The sequence below is a fragment of the Macaca fascicularis genome, chromosome 8 (genome assembly GCF_037993035.2).
Source record: "Macaca fascicularis isolate 582-1 chromosome 8, T2T-MFA8v1.1".
NCBI classification, from domain to species: Eukaryota; Metazoa; Chordata; class Mammalia; order Primates; family Cercopithecidae; genus Macaca; species Macaca fascicularis.
In genome coordinates, this window is record NC_088382.1 from 106,441,311 (window position 1) to 106,459,788 (window position 18,478).

At 37.8% G+C, this 18,478-nt stretch overlaps 1 protein-coding gene across 17 annotated transcripts in view; it reads left to right on the forward strand.

The window, feature by feature from the left end:
- Positions 1-18,478, forward strand: part of CPQ (carboxypeptidase Q) — a 491,970-nt gene that overhangs the window by 121,533 nt on the left and 351,959 nt on the right. For 10 of the 17 annotated variants that reach the window (XM_073999152.1, XM_073999150.1, XM_073999151.1 and 7 more), the window contains one exon: positions 15,049-15,513. In XM_073999152.1, the coding sequence (XP_073855253.1) occupies positions 15,081-15,513 (433 nt within the window). In that variant the 5' untranslated portion in view covers positions 15,049-15,080. Of the gene's footprint in view, positions 1-33; positions 156-15,048; positions 15,514-18,478 lie in introns of all 17 variants that reach the window. The other 7 variants (XM_073999146.1, XM_065519460.1, XM_073999155.1 and 4 more) reach the window with 1 other exon arrangement.

The following is an 18,478-nucleotide window of genomic DNA, read 5'->3' on the forward strand; positions in this document are numbered from 1 at the left end:
TGTTTTTTTTTTTTGTTTGTTTGTTTTTTTTAGACAGGATCTGGCTCTGTTGCCCATGCTGGAATGCAGTGACGTGATCTTGACTCTGTGCAGCCTTCACCTCCTGGGCTCAAACGATTCTCACGCCTCAGCCTCCAGAAGAGTGGGGACTACAGGCACGTGCCACCATGCCTGCCTAATTTTTGCATTTTTGTGGTGGGTGGATAGAGATGGGGTTTCACCATTGTTTCTTAAGCAGCATGAAGGGAGCTTCATATTTGTTCGTCTCAGTCCCATCGTGATGTAGGTCAAAAGCAAGTTACATTCAGCTAGCTGTATGGCAAAGATGCCTCCTTTTGAACAGTAAGAATTTAGGCTTTGTTGTTTTATACATTCAGGCAACTTGAAAGGGATAAAAGAAAGGTGGAGAAAAGAATAGTAAAGTGAGCTTGATTAATTTTCTAAGAAGGCAAACTAAAACCTCACATGTAAATAGTAAGATGTCGGGGACACAAAATGAGTTAGCCCACGTTGCCAGGATGAGGAGGGATAGCAGAGAAATGGCCATATGATGTCTGAGAGTGTGGCCAGTGGGAGGAGAGGGGTCTACTGGTGGACTTCTCTCAGCGGGTTATCACCTCCACACTTTCTCATCCAGAGCTCCTGGGATTCCCTTTAGGAAAGAATCATTATACCATTTGCCCTGCTCCCATCATCTCACTAAACTTCTATCACTGTAGTAACTCCAAGAACCAGTGAGACAAGAAGGAGGACTGTCATGAGCTGCCTCTGCACAACTGTTGAATTCAATTTTCTTTCTTCGGTACTCCTTCTCCCATGTTTCTCTAATGCCCATACTTTATTCAGGATGTCATGTTCAGTAGCAGAGACATTTAAAATAAAGCTTCCTTATCATGGCTCTTAGGAAAAGTAATGGCAAAACTATTGGACACAGGTGAATTCTAGTCCAGTATGGTAGGAGAGGTGAGTTTGGAATGGTCCTTTTTACATATCCTGCAGTCTGATTCTAATAAAAGTAGACACAGTTCTGGTACACTACTCTGTGGTTATTTCCAGAAATATAAATGAGTGTCATTATATATATATACACACACACACACACATATGTATACACACACACACACACACACACATATATATATATATAAATGTTTAAACTTTTAAAAAATCAAGTAGGTAGGACTTCCTTTTTCTTTTTTAAATAATAACTATGGAAGTGCAGAAATAATACAGAGAGATTCTATTGTGATCTTTACCTAGCTTCCCCAATGGAACATCTCTACAACTCTAGTAGAATGTCAAAACCAGGAAATTGCCATTGGTATAATCTATAGACTTTATTTAGGTTTCAGCAGCTGTTTCTAGGTGGGACTTTCTAAGGATTGCAAACCCCATGACTTTTTAAGCAGATAGAATTGAGGGTGCAGTGGGAGCAAAGGCTTATGTCTGGTCTCTTCCTTTCTTTCTGTATTGCCCTCCTATCCCTCATCATGTGAAAAATAGATACTGGAAAACTCATATCAAAAAGTACAGTCTGGATGCTTACTTTGCAAGGTAGTATGTTAGGTGCCCAGGAGGACATGAATGACTATAAGAAGAAATGGTTCTGTATTTTGCAACCATTTGTTTACACAGAAAGATTCAGCTCAAGACAGTACCTATTTACAAAGCATGTGAGATGTATTCAGTACTGTTCTTTGGGTTATAAAGAGGGAACTATTCTTCAGTGTAGAATGTACATCCACTTCTCCTCCCTAATCATATGCCTGATGGCTGTGCTAGAGCCTTTCAAAACTAATTCAGGTATCACCTCCTATATTGCCTACCTATGTTCACTTACTACCACATTTTTAGTAGGCATGAGTACCTACTAACTGTCGGTTCCATACTAAATCCCAGGAGTTCAAACATGGATTCTACACATTCTCTACCCACAATGAGTTCACAGTTTAGTGGGAGACAGAGACATTTAAGGAGGAAAATGCAGTAGAGTGTTATCAGAGGTATAAGTAGAGGTATGAGTAGGGTATATCTTGAATGCTGTGGCGTTTGAACAAAGGAGGAAAAAAATGAATTTCTTTTGAAGAGAGATAACTGTTGTAACAAAGAGAACATATGAGAAGAGGAGGCTGGAGGCAGGGAGATCAGTTAGGAGATTATTGTGGTAGTTCAGGTTGAAGCAAGATGACTGAAACAAAGGTGGAGAGGAAGGCCCATGGGAAGGGATGGGTTTGGGGGCTACTTAGGAGTTAAATTTAAGAGCACTTACTGATTAACTGACTATAGAGTTGTAAAGAGAGTGAGGTGTCCAAAATGGTCCCAGATGATGGGGTGGTGGAAGTGCCATGCACCAAAAGGGAGAGTCTGGGAGAAGAGCAGACTCTGGAGGAAAACTCATGACAGGGGTGTGGACGTATTGAGTTTGGGGTGTCTGTGGGATGTCCAACTTGAGAGAGCTCATTCACTTATAGATGAGTTCAAATGATAGATGGTGCCTTGGTGTGAATGACTTTGCCAGTTAAAGTATGTAGTAGGACAAGAAGATCAAGGAGAAAGCCTTAGGAATTACTAAAACTTAAAGGACAGATGGGGAAAGTGACCCTACAAAAGAGAGTGAGAAGCAGAGCAGGGCGAGAGGAAAAAGAGTATTTGGAAGGAGAGGCAGTCAACAATATAAAATGTTTTACTTGTCAGATATGATCAAAATGGAAATGTTTTCATTGGAGTTAGGGACAAAGGACACCCTTATTGATCTGTGTGAGTTCAATTTCAGCTGGCTGGTTGCAGGAGACAGCAAAACAGTAGATCAAGTGGTGATTTTTAACTATGAAACAGTTAAGAGTTTGGTATAAGGCGATTTAGTTAAGTGCTAACATGGAGTGTAAAGAAAAGTGTAATTGATATTAATTATTTAAGAAAATCCATAATAGAATGTTACAGCAGAAATGCAACCCCATTTTTAAATATAAAGAGAGATTTCAAGTACATTGTTCAAGGTCAAGCGTCTAAAGAGGAACAGCCAGGACCAGGTCCCAGGTCTGTTTACTCCCTTTATAAAAGAAACTTCTGGATAGACTGTAGTTTAAAGGAGCAAATAAATGTCTGGTGCAGAAAAAGTGATTGTTAAAATGATGAATCAGAGCTGTATAATTCTATTGTGAAATATAACTACTTGTTTGATGAATTTATTCATTTATTCTATAAATATTAATAGATATTGTGCTATTTGTTTAATATGCAAAGACAAACACATTCGTTGTAGAGAACATGCTTGGTGAATTTTATAAAAGTAAAATATTATTGCCATTAAGTGATGTAGTCTAGCAGGGTGACAGACACAAAAATGGTAGCATACAATGTGCAATTGGAAAGGCGGGAAATAGTTCTGCCTGGTAGTTGGAGACTAGTGAGCTGGATCTTGCATCATGATTGTGATTTCTCCAAATGGAGAAAGGATTAAAGGGAACTTTCAACAAAGGGAACAGTATGAGCAAAATCAGACCAGTATAAAGAATGTCTGTAACTTCACAGACTGTTAAACAGCCTGGTGGGGATACGATATAAAGGTAGGGAAACAACAAAGAATTATTGTGAAGACTAGAAAAGTATTAGTTTGTTTGTGCTGCTGTAACAAAATACCTGAGACTGGATAATTTAAAAAGAACAGAAATTTGTTTTCTCACAGTTCTGGAGTCTGGGAAGTTTAAGATCAAGGCACCAGCATTAGGTGTCTGATGAGGGCTGCTTTCAGCCTCCAGGATGGCAACCCTGTGACTGCATCCTTTGGAGGGGATGAATGCTACATCCTCACACATGGAAGGGACAGGAGAGCAAGAGAGTGCTTCCTTCAACTTCTAGCCTTTTCATAAAGGTATTAATCCCATGCATGAGGGCAAAGCCGCATGAATCACCTCCCAAAGGCCACACCTCTTAATACTGTTGCAGGGGATTAAATTTCAACATGGGCCAGGCATGATGGCTCACACCTCTAATCCCAGCACTTTGGGAGGCTGAGGTGGGCAGATCCTCTGAGGTCAGGAGTTTGAGACCAGCCTGACCCACATGGTGTAACCCTGTCTCTACTAAAAATAGAAAAATTAGCTGGGCACAGTGGTACATGCCTGTAATCCCAGCTACTCAGGAGACTGAGACAGGGGAATCACTTGAACCCATGAGGCAGAGATTGCAGTGCGCCGAGACTGTGCCATTGCACTGCAGCCTGGGTAACAGAGTGAGACTCAGTCTCAAGAACAACAAAAAAAGAAAAGTTTCAACATGAATTTTGGAGGGGACACCATCTCAAACCATAGTACAATTGATAACCATAATACTAAACAGTAAATAGTGGGGACAGATGTTTTAAGCCAAGGTGTCCTTTGATCTGTGCTTAAGATAAATCTGGTGGCAATATGGCAGATGAGTTGGAAAAGGACCTCTGTTTAAGGCAGTGAGATGTGTGCAGAAATGTGTCACATGAGTGATAATGAGGTTGTGAGCTAGGGAAGTGATGGTAGGAGTGAAGAGGAGGGAAGTTAGTCAAGAAAGAATTTGAAGGCAGAATTACAGGCAGAGTTTGCCAAGTGTTCACCTGTTCTTCCTGAGGGAAAAAGAAGAATCCAAAAAAACCCCTCAGTCATTTCTAACTTATTGACTAGGGTGGGGAATAAAGGGAGAGCAAGTTTGGAAAGGAAGATTCTGAGTTTGGTGTTGGATATTTAGAATTTCAAGTACTTTGGGAAATCTAGGTGGACCATACATGAGATCCTAAACACAGCATAGTCATAGGCCTTGCTTGTGGTGTTAAGTAGTGTAACAATATGTTTAATTATGGATCCCCAAGAAGCACTTAAAAGTAGTATATAAGTTGGAAATGTATTCAGATACACGGAACAGAAAATCTGACTTAGCAGCTAAAACAAAGAGTTTATTTTTCTCACATACGGGAAAGTTGGTGATGCTAGTGTTGGTTCAGCTGCTCAGTGATGGCAAGACCAGTTCTCTGGGACCCGCCATCATGGTTATAAATAGCTGATACAGCTCTAGAAACATGACCACTTTCTTCTCAGGTGCTTCTGTTTGGGTCTGTTTGGGTAAAACTGGGTCACGAGGCCTCCTCTGGCTGGAAGGTTGGCTGGAAGAGTGGGAGGAAAATTGTTGAATTCACTTAAATATGTACTTTCCCATCCTATTAGACATAATTCCTCTTTTTTTAAAAAAATAATTTGTAATGCCTCCTTTATTCTGAAATAAACATAATAGACAATCTGCTTATGTATATTTTTAAATAAATATATTATCCTAACTGTAATATAAAGGAACAATTAAAGGAAAGTAATTTATAATTATTTCAAAATGTGAATTCTAAGGCATGACTGCACTAGAAGGCATAGTGAAGAAGTCAGATTCTTGCATGGTGAATGTGACAGCAACATATGCAGATGATACAAGGGTATAGTAATGGTGTTTCCAGTACCATAGGCAGCATATGCATTTGTGTTTTACTGAAAAGATGACCAATTTTGGGTCAAGTTCGGCACAAAACACAGCATAGTCTTCTCTTGATATACAAGATAGTTGTTTCTTGAAAGAGTCAACTTGCATCAAAACTGCACAACAACAATTGTGTATTCGTATATACAATAGAGTTATGTTCAAGGCCAAGGTAATAGGTTTTTCACATTTAGAAAGCTATTTGGAATATAGGAGAGTTCTTAATACATAGATTGTCCCCCACATAGCTGTATGTCTAGTGTCCCCGGCCTCTGCCAACTAGTTACCAGTAGAATCCCCATACCATGGTGACAAGTAAAAGTGCTCCCCCCACATATTCAAAATGGCCCCTAGGGGCACCATCATCCGTATTAAAAACAACTGGCTTAGATTAATGGGACTGGACACTTTGTACTCCAAACCAAGTGGAAGTTGGTTAGCAAGGAAAAGGGGGAATGGATATTGAATAGGGAATGAAGTGTCTACCAATAGTAGGAACTGGGTTTTCCTTATGTTTATATCTTTTCCTAAATTCTTGCAGAATTCCTTGCATATAGTGAGTTCTCAATAAGCTTTCTTGAGTGACTGAATAAATAATTGGAATGTAAGCTATGGGAAATGGAAACTCAGTATTATGTGAGCTTTGAATTTAATAAAGGCAAAAATCTTCCTTAAGATACTTAAAGGGCTAACTACCATAAATCCAGGAATGTTATCAGAAGTTGGGAAGTGAACTTTGGTGTGCCAGTGTCTGTGCTAGGATTTAGCACTTCTGGACTTTCTGTCTGTTACACATTCTAGACTGAAGACTGAGGGTTAAGTTTATATCAGTGAATCCTGTTCAGGAATGGAGGGTTTAGGGGAAATATTTAAGTTTTCATGTAAGGAGTATAGAAGAAAAAGTAACTGGCACGATAAAAGATCAATAAATCTCAGGCTTTAAATCTTCCTCTGTCTTTTAGCACATTCTCTTTCCACTGTGTTCTTTTCCACTTCTGTTTGTCTATTCACTCTGGTATTTTTATCATAGTCTGAGACATTTTCAAATGATAATTTTTAGGAGAAATATTTAGAAATAGAATCAAAGGGCTTTGTTTTGTTTCCTCAAAATATAAACCTATTATTAGAATATAATTCACAGTATGAGAAATGTAGATTTTGCTTGAGTTTGCTTCCAGATTTAAGTAGAAAAGAAAGAAAATGACATTATAAAGAATTTTATCTCTTTTTTGTGAAAAAGATAATCTGTAACTATGGGCTGTGAAGACAATATATGAAAAGCAAATCTTTTTCAAACAGTGCTCCAAAGTTGCCTTTGAATATATAACTTCTGAATTCAAAAGCATGATACAGCATGGATTTTTTAAAAGAGTAGTTGTTTAACATTTTGAAGGGTATAACATTTGATAGTTCCATACTTTGAATTCAAGTGAAGAAACAATAACTTCAACCTTTTGTTTATAAGAATAAAGAATACTAAAAAATGTTGTGTAGTTTAAGTTTAGACATTTCAAGTAGTCCTATAATTTCTTGAGAGAGCAGTAGAGTTTTTTTTTCAATTAGTTTATTAGTATTTTAAAGATTTTAAATGGAAGAAAATCTTGAGTGTCTTTGTAAATGAATTGCATCTTTTATAGGCACAGATGACTTTCACAGCATTTTTTTCATCCCCATGGCAACTTTACAGTATGTGGCCTATGGAGAAAATGACAAGTAGGTAGATGATGAGTTGGGGAAAATCGTGGAAGGTACAGAAGCAATAGGAAGGAAGTACTCCCCAAGATTTGCTTGAAAACATCTACTTTGGTTTTTTATTTTTTTTGAGACAGGGTCTCGCTGTGTTGCCCAGTCTAGTGTGCAGTGACGCGATCTCGGCTCACTGCAAGCTCTGCCTCCCGGGTTCACACTATTCTCCTGCCTCAGTCTCCCAAGTAGCTGGGACTACAGGCGCCCGCCACCATTCCTCTGATCTTCACTACCTGCTGTCTCTTTAGCATAGATAATTCATCCATTGCCACATCAAGACAAGGACAACATATGAAGTTCCTCAAAATTTCCAGATAAGCCATTATTACCTATATGGTTATTCCCTAAAAGTTTCACACTGAAGTAAACAAGTGTTTTTGGTCATTTCATGCCAACAAACTGATGGCCCTTGATCATCATCCTTTGAACTGACTCCAGATCTAGAATGAATTTTCCAATGTATAGTGACCCTAAGTCTGTGTCTTAGGAAAGAACTTTTTTTTTTTTCTGGGCTCACTGCAAGCTCTGCCTCCCAGGTTCACGCCATTCTCCTGTCTCAGCCTTCCGAGTAGCTGGGACTACAGGTGCCCACCACCACACCTGGCTAATTTTTTGTACTTTTAGTAGAGGTGGGGTTTCACCATGTTAGTCTTGATCTCCTGACTTCGTGATCCGCCCACCTCAGCCTCCCAAAGTGCTGGGATTACAGGCGTGAGCCACCAGCCTGGCCAGGAAATAACTTTTTAAGGTTGCCCTAGAATACCGATCATGATTAAGTTTTATTCTGTCTATATATTTCATTATTTTAATTTTATAATACATTTCTGTTTCTTGCTTAGAATTTATAAATTATGTATCAGATTATGATTTCTGTGTTTTAAAAATACCTATTATATCTTATAGTGATTTTCTTAAGTGGAATGCAATATATCAATATCTTGTTCCATTTTTGTGACTTCTGCAAGTATAGATCACTAGTAATATTATTTTCTACTATTTATTAATGGAAAACTACCTTAGTTGGGCTAATGTAACTATCTAAAGACAATAATAATAAAATTCTATAGTGCTGTTAGAGAGATATATAATTATGCATTCCAGCTGGGGATTACATCAATTATTTTTAGATTATATTCCAGGGAAAACCGGGTTTTGAGTCAACTAACACCCATTTATTGTTCACTTATGTTGAGGGTTCTAGGTGATTTCTCATGTAGCTCATTGTTTTGTGCCTTCAATCTTAGTAAATCTTCCAAAGTGCTGCTGATATACTCAGGGAAAACTAATTTTTTTTAAAAGATTATCTTTTAAATTAACCTCCTTTTAAAAATAAGCATTATTATGTTTGTGGAATTTGAAAATACAGTCTAGTTAAGGTATTTAGAATAACACTCAGTTTCTGTTTTAAAGTGATTATATCATTTTAGTGTCAAAATTAATTTAATTGACCGTATAAGGAGACATTAAGTATTATTACAAAAATGGCATGTTATGGCCAAGTGTGGTGGCTCACGCCCATAATCCCAATACTTTGGGAGGCCAAGGTGGGTGGATCACGAGGTCAGGAGATGGAGATCAGCCTGGTCAATATGGTGAAACCCCGTCTCTACTAAAAATACAAAAATTAGCTGGGCATGGTGGCAGGCACCTGTAATCTCAGCTTCTCGGGAGGCTGAGGCAGGAGAATTGCTTGAAATCAGAAGGCGGAGATTGCAGTGAGCCGAGATTGCGCCACTGCATTCCAGCCTGGATAACAAGAGTGAAACTCCATCTCCAAAACCAAAACCAAAAACAAACAAACAAAAGGCATGTTATTTATTAATACGAGTGACATACATGCGAAAGGATATCTGACTTAGGCAATGTTATTTTCTGGATGTATTTTTTTAACTAGACTATGACCTAAGTTCCGGCAGTCCCTCTAGAAAGGGTACCATTCCCTCTTCTCTGCTTGCTGAGCCATTTCCTAAGACTGTCTTCAGATGTTATGTCTTCTCTAGAGCTTTTCAGCATTCCTTTTGTTCTTCTTTTTGCTCTCATGGTACTCTATGCATGAGAATGTTTGAGTATATATATATATTATTATAGTTATTTGCCCCTCAAACTGCATTTGGGTTTTCCTCATTGATTTTCTATTTTGTGTAAATGCATATGGTTTCCTATAAAAAAAATACAATTTGTAATCCTCCAGGAAGTCTGTGTCAGTCAGTCAAATTACCTGGTTGATTATAGTTTCTGGTTTATCTGCTGCCTGGGAATCAAAACACAGGTCTTAATTAACTTTCTACAAAGCAAGGATATGGACTAGGGATCACTAAGCTCTCCTATATATCTCTACAATGGTGTCATTATGTGATTCTAATCCATCACTAGAAATGTATTGTGAAATAGTTAATTAATGTTTGCAGAATGCTTAGAGAACTTTTAATGAGAAGTAGATATTTGTGGTTAGTGCTAATGAATAGATGTCTTATGAACCTTTTTTTTTTTACACCAACACCACATTGGAAAAATGTGCTTTCAAGAATAAATTGCAATCTGGTGAAATTTTGTTATTAACTAACAAAATGTAGCTTTTAAAAACAAGTATCAGTATAGTGGCTTTAGTGGCTTTAGAAACCAGGACCCTATGCAAGTAAATAGTTGTAATAAAAAGGGAAGCAACAGCAGTGTATAGTTTTCATAATTTTTCAAAACATTTTAAATATGATAGCAACTTTTTACTCTTACAGCTTAGTTGTGAAGGAGGCAAGGCCAGTACTTTTATAGTCTAGGGAAGCTAAGACCTAGAGAGATTAAAGGCTCATTTATTTCTTAAATAAAAATGTATTGAGTGCCTATATTTGGGTATAACAATTGAAGGTGCAGTGTTGAATAATTTACCCTACTTGACTTTGATAGTAAGGGAGACAGGTTTATAAACAAACATATTAGCTGATAACATAGTTAATTATGGTAGAAACACAGAAGATGGTGCAAGTAACTCCGGGGTGTTGTTTAGTGAGCCTTTACAGAAGAGGTAGTTTTTAAAGCATTTTCACTAAAGAGTAAGTGTAGGCACTGGCCAGATGAAGGGGAGGAGGTGAGGAGAAGGGTCTTTCAATAAAAGAGAATGAACATATGTCAAGACCCAGAGTTACGAAAGAGCCTGTGCATTTGAAGAACAGCGTGAAGTTCAATGCAGCTAGAGCATTATTGTCCAATATAAATATGAACACAAATGTGCAATTTAAATTTTTCTAATAGCCATACTACAGAGTAAAAAGAGACAGGTAAAATCAATAATAACACATTTTATTTAACCCAATATATCTGAAATATTTATTTTTTTTTAACTTAAGTCATTAAAATCAAATCAGGTGAATATTTAACACAAAACATTTCAGTTTGTCTTCCTTCCTTTCTTTTCTTTTCTTTCTTCCTCTCTTTTTCTTTTCTTTTCTTTTTTTTTAGGGACTGGATCTCGCTATATTGCCCAGACTGGTCTTCCTGCCTCAGTCTCCCAAAGTGTTGGGATTACAGGCATGAGCCACTGCCCTCAGCCTAAGACATCTCAGTTTGGACTAAACACATTTCAAGGGCTCAATGTATAGAAACTTAGCAATGCATGTGTATGTATGTGTGTGTCAGAGAGAGAAAGAGAATGAGAATGAAAATCTGTGTGCTCTAGAGGGGGAGGAGGATAGATAAGGTTGAAGTAGTTGTTGGAGTCATATTTTTAAAGGCTTTGCATGCTGGCTTATTTTAGAATTTTTTCTTAAAATTTAGTAGTGAAGGAACAGTTTTGAAAATTTTGAATTTGTTATAGACTAATGCTTTTGCAAAATAACAATAAATTAGAAAGGTGAAAGTAAAAAGACATACAAAGAGAGGCATCATTTTTAAATCATTAAATTTGACAGATGTTGTCTTAGTCTAGTTTGTGCTGCTATAACGGAATACCACAGACTGGATAGTTTATAACTAACAGAAATTAATTGGTTTACAATTCTAGAGCCTAAAAAGTACAAGATTGAGGGGCCACATCTGGTGAGGGCCTTTTAGCTGCATCAAAACTTTGCAAAAGGCATCACATGGTGGAAGGGCAAGAGAGGGAGAGAGAAAAAGCAAGAGAGGGTAAACTCACTCCCATGATAAAGAACCCGTTCCCTCAATAAAGGCATTTGTCCTTTCGTGAGGGCAAAACCATCATGATTTAAACACATCTTAAAGGTCCCACCTTCCAAGACCATTACGAAGGCAATTAAATTTCCACATGGATTTGGAGGGACATAGTATTACTCCCTGCATGTTTTTCTTACATACAAAATGCACTTATTTCATCCCAATAGCTCCAAATTCTTAATTCTTTCCAGCACCAACGCAAAAGTCCAAAGTCTTATCTAAATCAGATATGGGTGAGACATAACACAATCCATTCTGAGGCAAATTCCCCTCTAGCTGTGAGCCTGTGAAATTATACAAGTTATCTATTTTCACAATACAATGGTGGGACAGGTATAGGATAGACATTCCCATTCCAAAATGGATAAATAGGCAAGGAAGGGGTAGCTGGTTCCAAGTAAGTCCAAAACCCAATGGGGACAACAACAGTAAATCTTAAGGCTCAGAAATAATTTTCTTTGACTCCATGCTGCCCTGCTTCCTGGACACACTGGGGCAGGGGTTGAGCCCCGAAGGACTTGGAGAGCCCTGCACCTAAGGCTTTGCTGGATGGTTGGAGTCTTATGCTTACAGCTCTCCCAGGCTGTCTTTGCGTGCTGGCTTTGCGTGCTGGTGTCTACAGTTCAGGAGTCTCAGGTGTGGTTCTGCCCCTGCAGCTTCACTAGACATTGCTTTAGGGGGGACTCTTTGTGGCAGCTCTGCTCCTGCAGCAGTTTTCTACCTGGATCCCCAGGCTGTCTGATACCTTCTTTAAAATCTAGGTGAAGGTAGCCATGCCTCCACAGCTTGTGAACTCTGTGTGCCTGCAGACTTGGCACCGTGTAGATACCACCAATATTTACTGCTTGTGCACTCTGGAGCAGAGGCCTTAGCTGCACGTGTGCCTGGTCAAGTCATGGCTGTAGCAGTTTAAGGGCGCTGCACCAGAATGTGGGGAACAGACATTTGAGGAGGTGAGGTGCAGGGCAGTGAATTCTAAGGTCCCTTGGATGCCTCTTCAGAAACTTTGCCCTCAAGATTCTAGCTTGTCTCAGAGATCCCTAAAGTGCCTTTGGGGTCATTTTCTCATTGTGTTGATGAATAGCACCTGGCTCTTTTCTAGCCATACAAACCTTTTTAGCAAATGGTTACTTGGCCACACCCTTTGTTTGCATGCCTAAGCACATATTTTTATTCTTTACATGGCCAGGCTCTGAATTTTCACAATTTTTATGTTCTATCTTCCCTTAAATTATAAGTACTGTCTTTAAATTATTTCTTTCCTCTCACATTCTATTATATACATTTAAAAGAAGCCACACAGCTCCTTCAGTATTTTGCTTAGAAATTTCTGGCTGGCATGGTGGCTCACACTTTTAATCCCAGCACTTTGGGAGGCCGTGGTGAACGGATCACAAGGTCAGGAGATCGAGACCACCCTGGCTAACGCGGTGAAACCCCGTCTCTACTAAAAACACAAAAAATTAGCCAGGCGTGGTGGTGGGCACCTGTGGTCCCAGCTCCTCAGGAGGCTGAGGCAGGAGAATGTTGTGAACCCGGGAGGCGGAGTTTGCAGTGAGCCAAGACTGTGCCACTGCACTCCAGCCTGGGAGACAGAGCGAGACTCCATCTCAAAACAAAACAAAACAAAAAGGAAATTTCTTCCATCAGATATTCTAGTTTGTCACTGTTAAATTCTGCCTTCTGTTAAAGCCCTCAGGCATGGACACACTTCAGCCAAGTTCTTTGCCACTTAATAACAAGGATGGCCTTTACTACAGTTTCCAATACATTGTTCTTCATTTCCATCTGAGACTTGGTCAGAATTGCCTGTACTGTCCATATTTCTGTCAGCATTCTGGTCGTGAATCTCTAAGAAGAATCACTCAAGTAATCTCTAAGAAGTTCCAGACTTTCTCTCTTGCTCATCTCATCTTCTGAGCCCTTCCCAGAATTGCCCTTAATTCTCTATTCATTGTACTCTAGGCTTTTTCTAGGTTGCTCTTCCAAATTCTTCCGGCCTCGCCGCATTATCCAATTTCAAAGCCGCTTCCACATTTTTCAGGTATTTGTTATAACAACCCACCTCTCTGGTACCAATTTTTGTCTTAGTTGTGTGTGTGTGTGTGTGTGTGTGTGCACGCGCGTGCTGCTTTAACAGAATACCACAGACAGAGTAATTCACAAATAATGAAAATTTATTGGCTTTAGGGTTTCTTGCCACATCATAACATGGCAGAAGGCATCGCACAGAAGGAGGGCAAAGAGGGGATAAGAGAGATCAAAGGAGGCACAAACCTGCAATAACATTAGTTTATTCATGAAGGTGAAGCCCTTGTGTCCTGAATACCTTTTGAAAGTCCAACCTTATAATACCATCACAAGCGCAATTACATTTCAACATGAGTTTTGAAGGGGAAAGATGTTCAAACGGTAGCAGACATACAGTTTATATAAAAGTGTCTAAACCAGTGATATCCAATAGAACTTTCTGTCATGATAGGAATGTTCTGTCTGTGCTGCTTAATGTAATAGCCACTAGCCACAGGTAGCTATTGAGTACTTGAAATGTGGCTAGTGTGACTGAGAAAATGAATTCTTAGTTTAATTTAATTTTAGTTAATTTAAATTGAAGTGACCATATGAGACAATTGATTACTATATTGGACAGCATTGAATACATTTACTCTTAATCTCTGTATTTACCTATTGTGCATTAGTAAAAAACAGTTTGTGCACTGGCATGGCCCACAAACCATGCTTTGAGTAGCACTATTTAAAGCATGGACTGTAGTGCTAGAAAGCCTTTGTATGTCTTTGGCAAACTGCTTAATCTCTTGGTGCCCCAGTTTCCTCATTTGTAAAATAAAGGTAATAATAAACTACCTAATAGAGTTGTTGTGAGGATTAAATGCATTAATGAATGTAGCATACTTAGCCCAAGGTCTGACACACAGCATGCTCTACATAAATGCTTCCTGTTATTGTTATTATCATTATTATTTTTATTATGTAGGTGGCGGATATCAAACAGTTAAGTGGTAACAAAGCCCAGTCTTTTTATTAATTCTCTGCTTTTTGCAGTAGCTTAGACTTTTTCCTTTTAAAAATATACCACAGTTTGTGGCATCTAGTGGCTTCCAATAAATACCTTTTGAACATAAGTATAAAGTACTTTTCAAGCACAGATGAAGAAGCAATTATTTTTCTGAAGGGAGGATTGGTAAAAGTATGGAGAACAGATGACAGTTGAGAGGGTCTCAGTGGATAAGTCTGACAGGCAAAGAGGAGAGGACACACCTGGCAGAGGGAGCAAGGATACCCATTTGGATTATACTCTATTTAGGAGACTATACAGCAGGTAACACTGCCTTAGCCCTATCACTGCTACCACCACTTCTTTCTCTCCTTCCCAGCTCTTTTCTTGATTTATCCTTTTAGCATATTTTAAACAGGATTAATAGGTAACACGTGATTCTACAGTTTTAAGGGAGGTCAATCATTGCCTCTTGTTCATTCCTCAGAGTAACAGTGCCCGAATTTGATGGTGGATGTTGGGCAGTGGTTGGGAAGGGAAGGGGAATGCTGCTTGAAAAGCAGTCCCTGGGTTATGGACAGGTAGCTGTGAGATTCTTTTCCCTTAAAACATAATGTTTCTTATTTATGTAGATTATCTTAACAAGAAAACCAACTGGAAAAAAATGAAATTCCTTATCTTCGCATTTTTTGGTGGTGCTCACCTTTTATCCCTGTGCTCTGGGAAAGCTATATACAAGAATGGCATCTCTAAGAGAACTTTTCAAGAAATAAAAGAAGAAATAGCCAGCTATGGAGATGTTGCTAAAGCAATTATCAACCTAGCTGTTTATGGTAAAGCCCAGAACAGATCCTATGAGCGACTGGCACTTCTGGTTGATACTGTTGGACCCAGACTGAGTGGCTCCAAGAACCTAGAAAAAGCCATCCAAATTATGTACCAAAACCTGCAGCAAGATGGGCTGGAGAATGTTCACCTGGAGCCAGTGAGAATACCCCACTGGGAGAGGGGAGAAGAATCGGCTGTGATGCTGGAGCCAAGAATTCATAAGATAGCCATTCTGGGTCTTGGCAGCAGCATTGGGACTCCTCCAGAAGGTATTGTTTGTGTTTTCAGTTTGATTTGCATTTTATAAAACTAATGTCCCTTGGTGTAATTGAGTACAATATGCATGATTCATATTATAATTTGTATAATTTCTTATTCCATTGGCTTAATGAGTTCTCTACCCTTTTTTGTCCTCCCATTTTTTTTTACTTCTGTTTCTTTTGTGAAAGAGAACTGATCATGTTGGATCGCTTTTTAAATGTAGAATCTGTAGCTACTGGTCCATGATACTTTCCAGCCCTATGATTTTGTAATTGCTATCTAGTTAAACATTAGCATCATTCTATGGATAATTGAAATATATATAAACAGGATACAAAAACTATGACTTCTTCCAAGTGACCTCAGTGTGAATTATTTTTTAGAATTAATGAAATAGAGAATAGAACATTGCACTCTGAATTGATTTAATTATTTTTACAGAACTGAGGTTTCTACTTTAAGGAATTATCCAAGGTTGAGTTCTACCTTTACTTATAAGCACCCTGGATCAGCTTTATCAGATAGTATACAGTAAAGGCCCAGATCGGAGATATATAGCCAGTCATCAGGGAGCTATCAGTTAGCCTTGAATATATCCATGGGCTAATTTCCAGTGGCAGAAGAATGAGTTTCTATTCTTTTGACTTTTTTGGATGCCAAGAGAAAGGCCCAGTGAAGAAATACATTGTCAGTTTAAAACATTATTTATCCAGATATAATTCACATACTATGATGTTCACCCATTTAGAATGTACAAGCGACTTTTAGTATATTCACAGAGTTGTACAACCACCACAATCTAATTGTAGAACATTTTCATCACCACAAAAAGAAACTGTGACTATTAGCTGTCATTCTCCAGTCTACCTATATCCCAGCCCTAGGAAACCACTAATCTGCTTTCTGTCTTTATGGATTTGCTTATTCTGGGCATTTTATTTGAATGGAATAATACATTATATGATCTTTCGTGAATGCTTTTTTTCATGTAGCATACTGTTTTCCAGGTTCATATGTTGTCGCATGTTTCAGTATTTCATTCTTTTTATTGCTCAGTAATATTCCATTTTATGAATGTATCACATTTTTATTTGTCCATGCATCAGTTGATGGACATTGAGATTATTTTCACCTTTTAGATATTATGAATAGAGCTGCTGTGAACATTCATGTACAAGTTTTTCATGTGAACATTTGTTTTCATTTCTCTTGGGTATAAAGCAAGAAGTAGAATTGTTGGGTCATATACCAGCTCTGTGTTTAACTTTATGAGGTATTGCCAAACTGTTTTCTGAAGTGGCTGCACAGTTTTATGTACCCACTGACAATGTATTAATTTTTCCATATGCTTGTCAACACTTGTTATTATCTGACTTCTTGGTTATAGCTATTCTAGTGGGTGTGGAGTGGTATCTCATTGTGCTTTTGATTTGCATTTCCCTAATGACAAGTGATGTTGAGCATCCTTCTATGTTCTCACTCACCCATTTGTTTACCTTCTTTGGAGAAATGTGTATCCAAATTCATTGCCCAGGTTTTAATTGGACAATGAGATTTTTATTATAGAGTTTTAAAAGCTTTTTTATGTATTGTGTATACAAGTCCCTTTTCATATATTTGATTTACTAATGTTCTCTCCATTCTGAGGATTGTGTTTTTTTTTTCTTGATGGTAATATTTGCTACAGAAATATTTAATCTTTGATTTAGTCCAGCTAATTTATTTTATTTCTATGTTGCCTGTGCTTTTGGTGTCATATCAAACCATTGCCTATACCATAGTCACAAACATTTACTACTACTATTGTAATGTATTTAGGTCTGTATATCTTTACTCTCATCTCATATTTTCTTCTAAGAATTTTGTGGCTGCTATCCTTACATTTATATCTGTGAATTAATTGCATTAATTTTTGTATATGGTAAATGATAAGGCTTCAGCTTTCTTCTTTTGAATGTGGTCATTCAGTTGTCTCAACTTCATTTGTTGAAAAGGCTATTCTTTCTCCTTTAATTCAGTGCATTACATCAATTTATTTTCAGATGTTAAAAAACCTTGCATTACTGGTATAAACCCCACTTGATTATAATACATAATATTTTTTATATGGTGCTGAATTCAGTTTGGTAGTATTTTGCTTAATATTGCATTTATATCCATAGGGATATTGGATTGTAGTTTCATTTTCTTGTAATGTCTTTTTTTTTTGTATCAGAGTAAGACTGGCTTCATGAAATCAGTGGCAAAGTGTCACCTCATCTTCCATCCTTTGGAAGAGATTACAAATGACTGCTATTAATTCTTTAAATTTCTGGTAGAATTCAGTGAGGCAATCTCATTCAGGGTTTTCTTTGTGGGAAGACTTTTAATTATTAATTCAATTTCTTTACTTGTCTAATCAGATTTTCAGTTTCTTGAGTCAGTTTTAGTAGCTTGTGTCTTTAGAGAAATGTATCTGTTTTATCTAAGTCATGTAATTTGTTGGTGTACAGTTATTTATAGTATCTTATAATTTTTCATGTTTGTAAGGATAAGGGTCTAAATCACTGCTGTCACTTGCTTTTGGGCAGAAAAACTTTGTTTAGATTTTTCTGGCAGCAAATTCTCTAAGCCTTTTTTCATCTTTATCTCTTTATTTAAACTTCAGTTTTGAAAGATAGTTTTACTGGACATGAGATTCTTAGTTGAAAGGTTTGTTTTTCTTTTCTTTTTTTCTTTTTTTTTTACTTTCAGCACTCTGAATACATTATCCATCCCATTGCCTTCTGGACTCCATTGTTTCTTTTTTTTTTTTTTTTTTTTTTTTGAGATGGAGTTTCCCTCTTGTTTTCTAGGCTGGAGTGCAATGGCACAATCTCAGCTCACTGCAACCTCCACTTTGCTGGTTCAAGTGATTCTCCTGCCTCAGCCTCCCAAGTAGCTGGGATTACAGGTGCACACCACCATGCCCAGCTAATTTTTTTGTATTTTCAA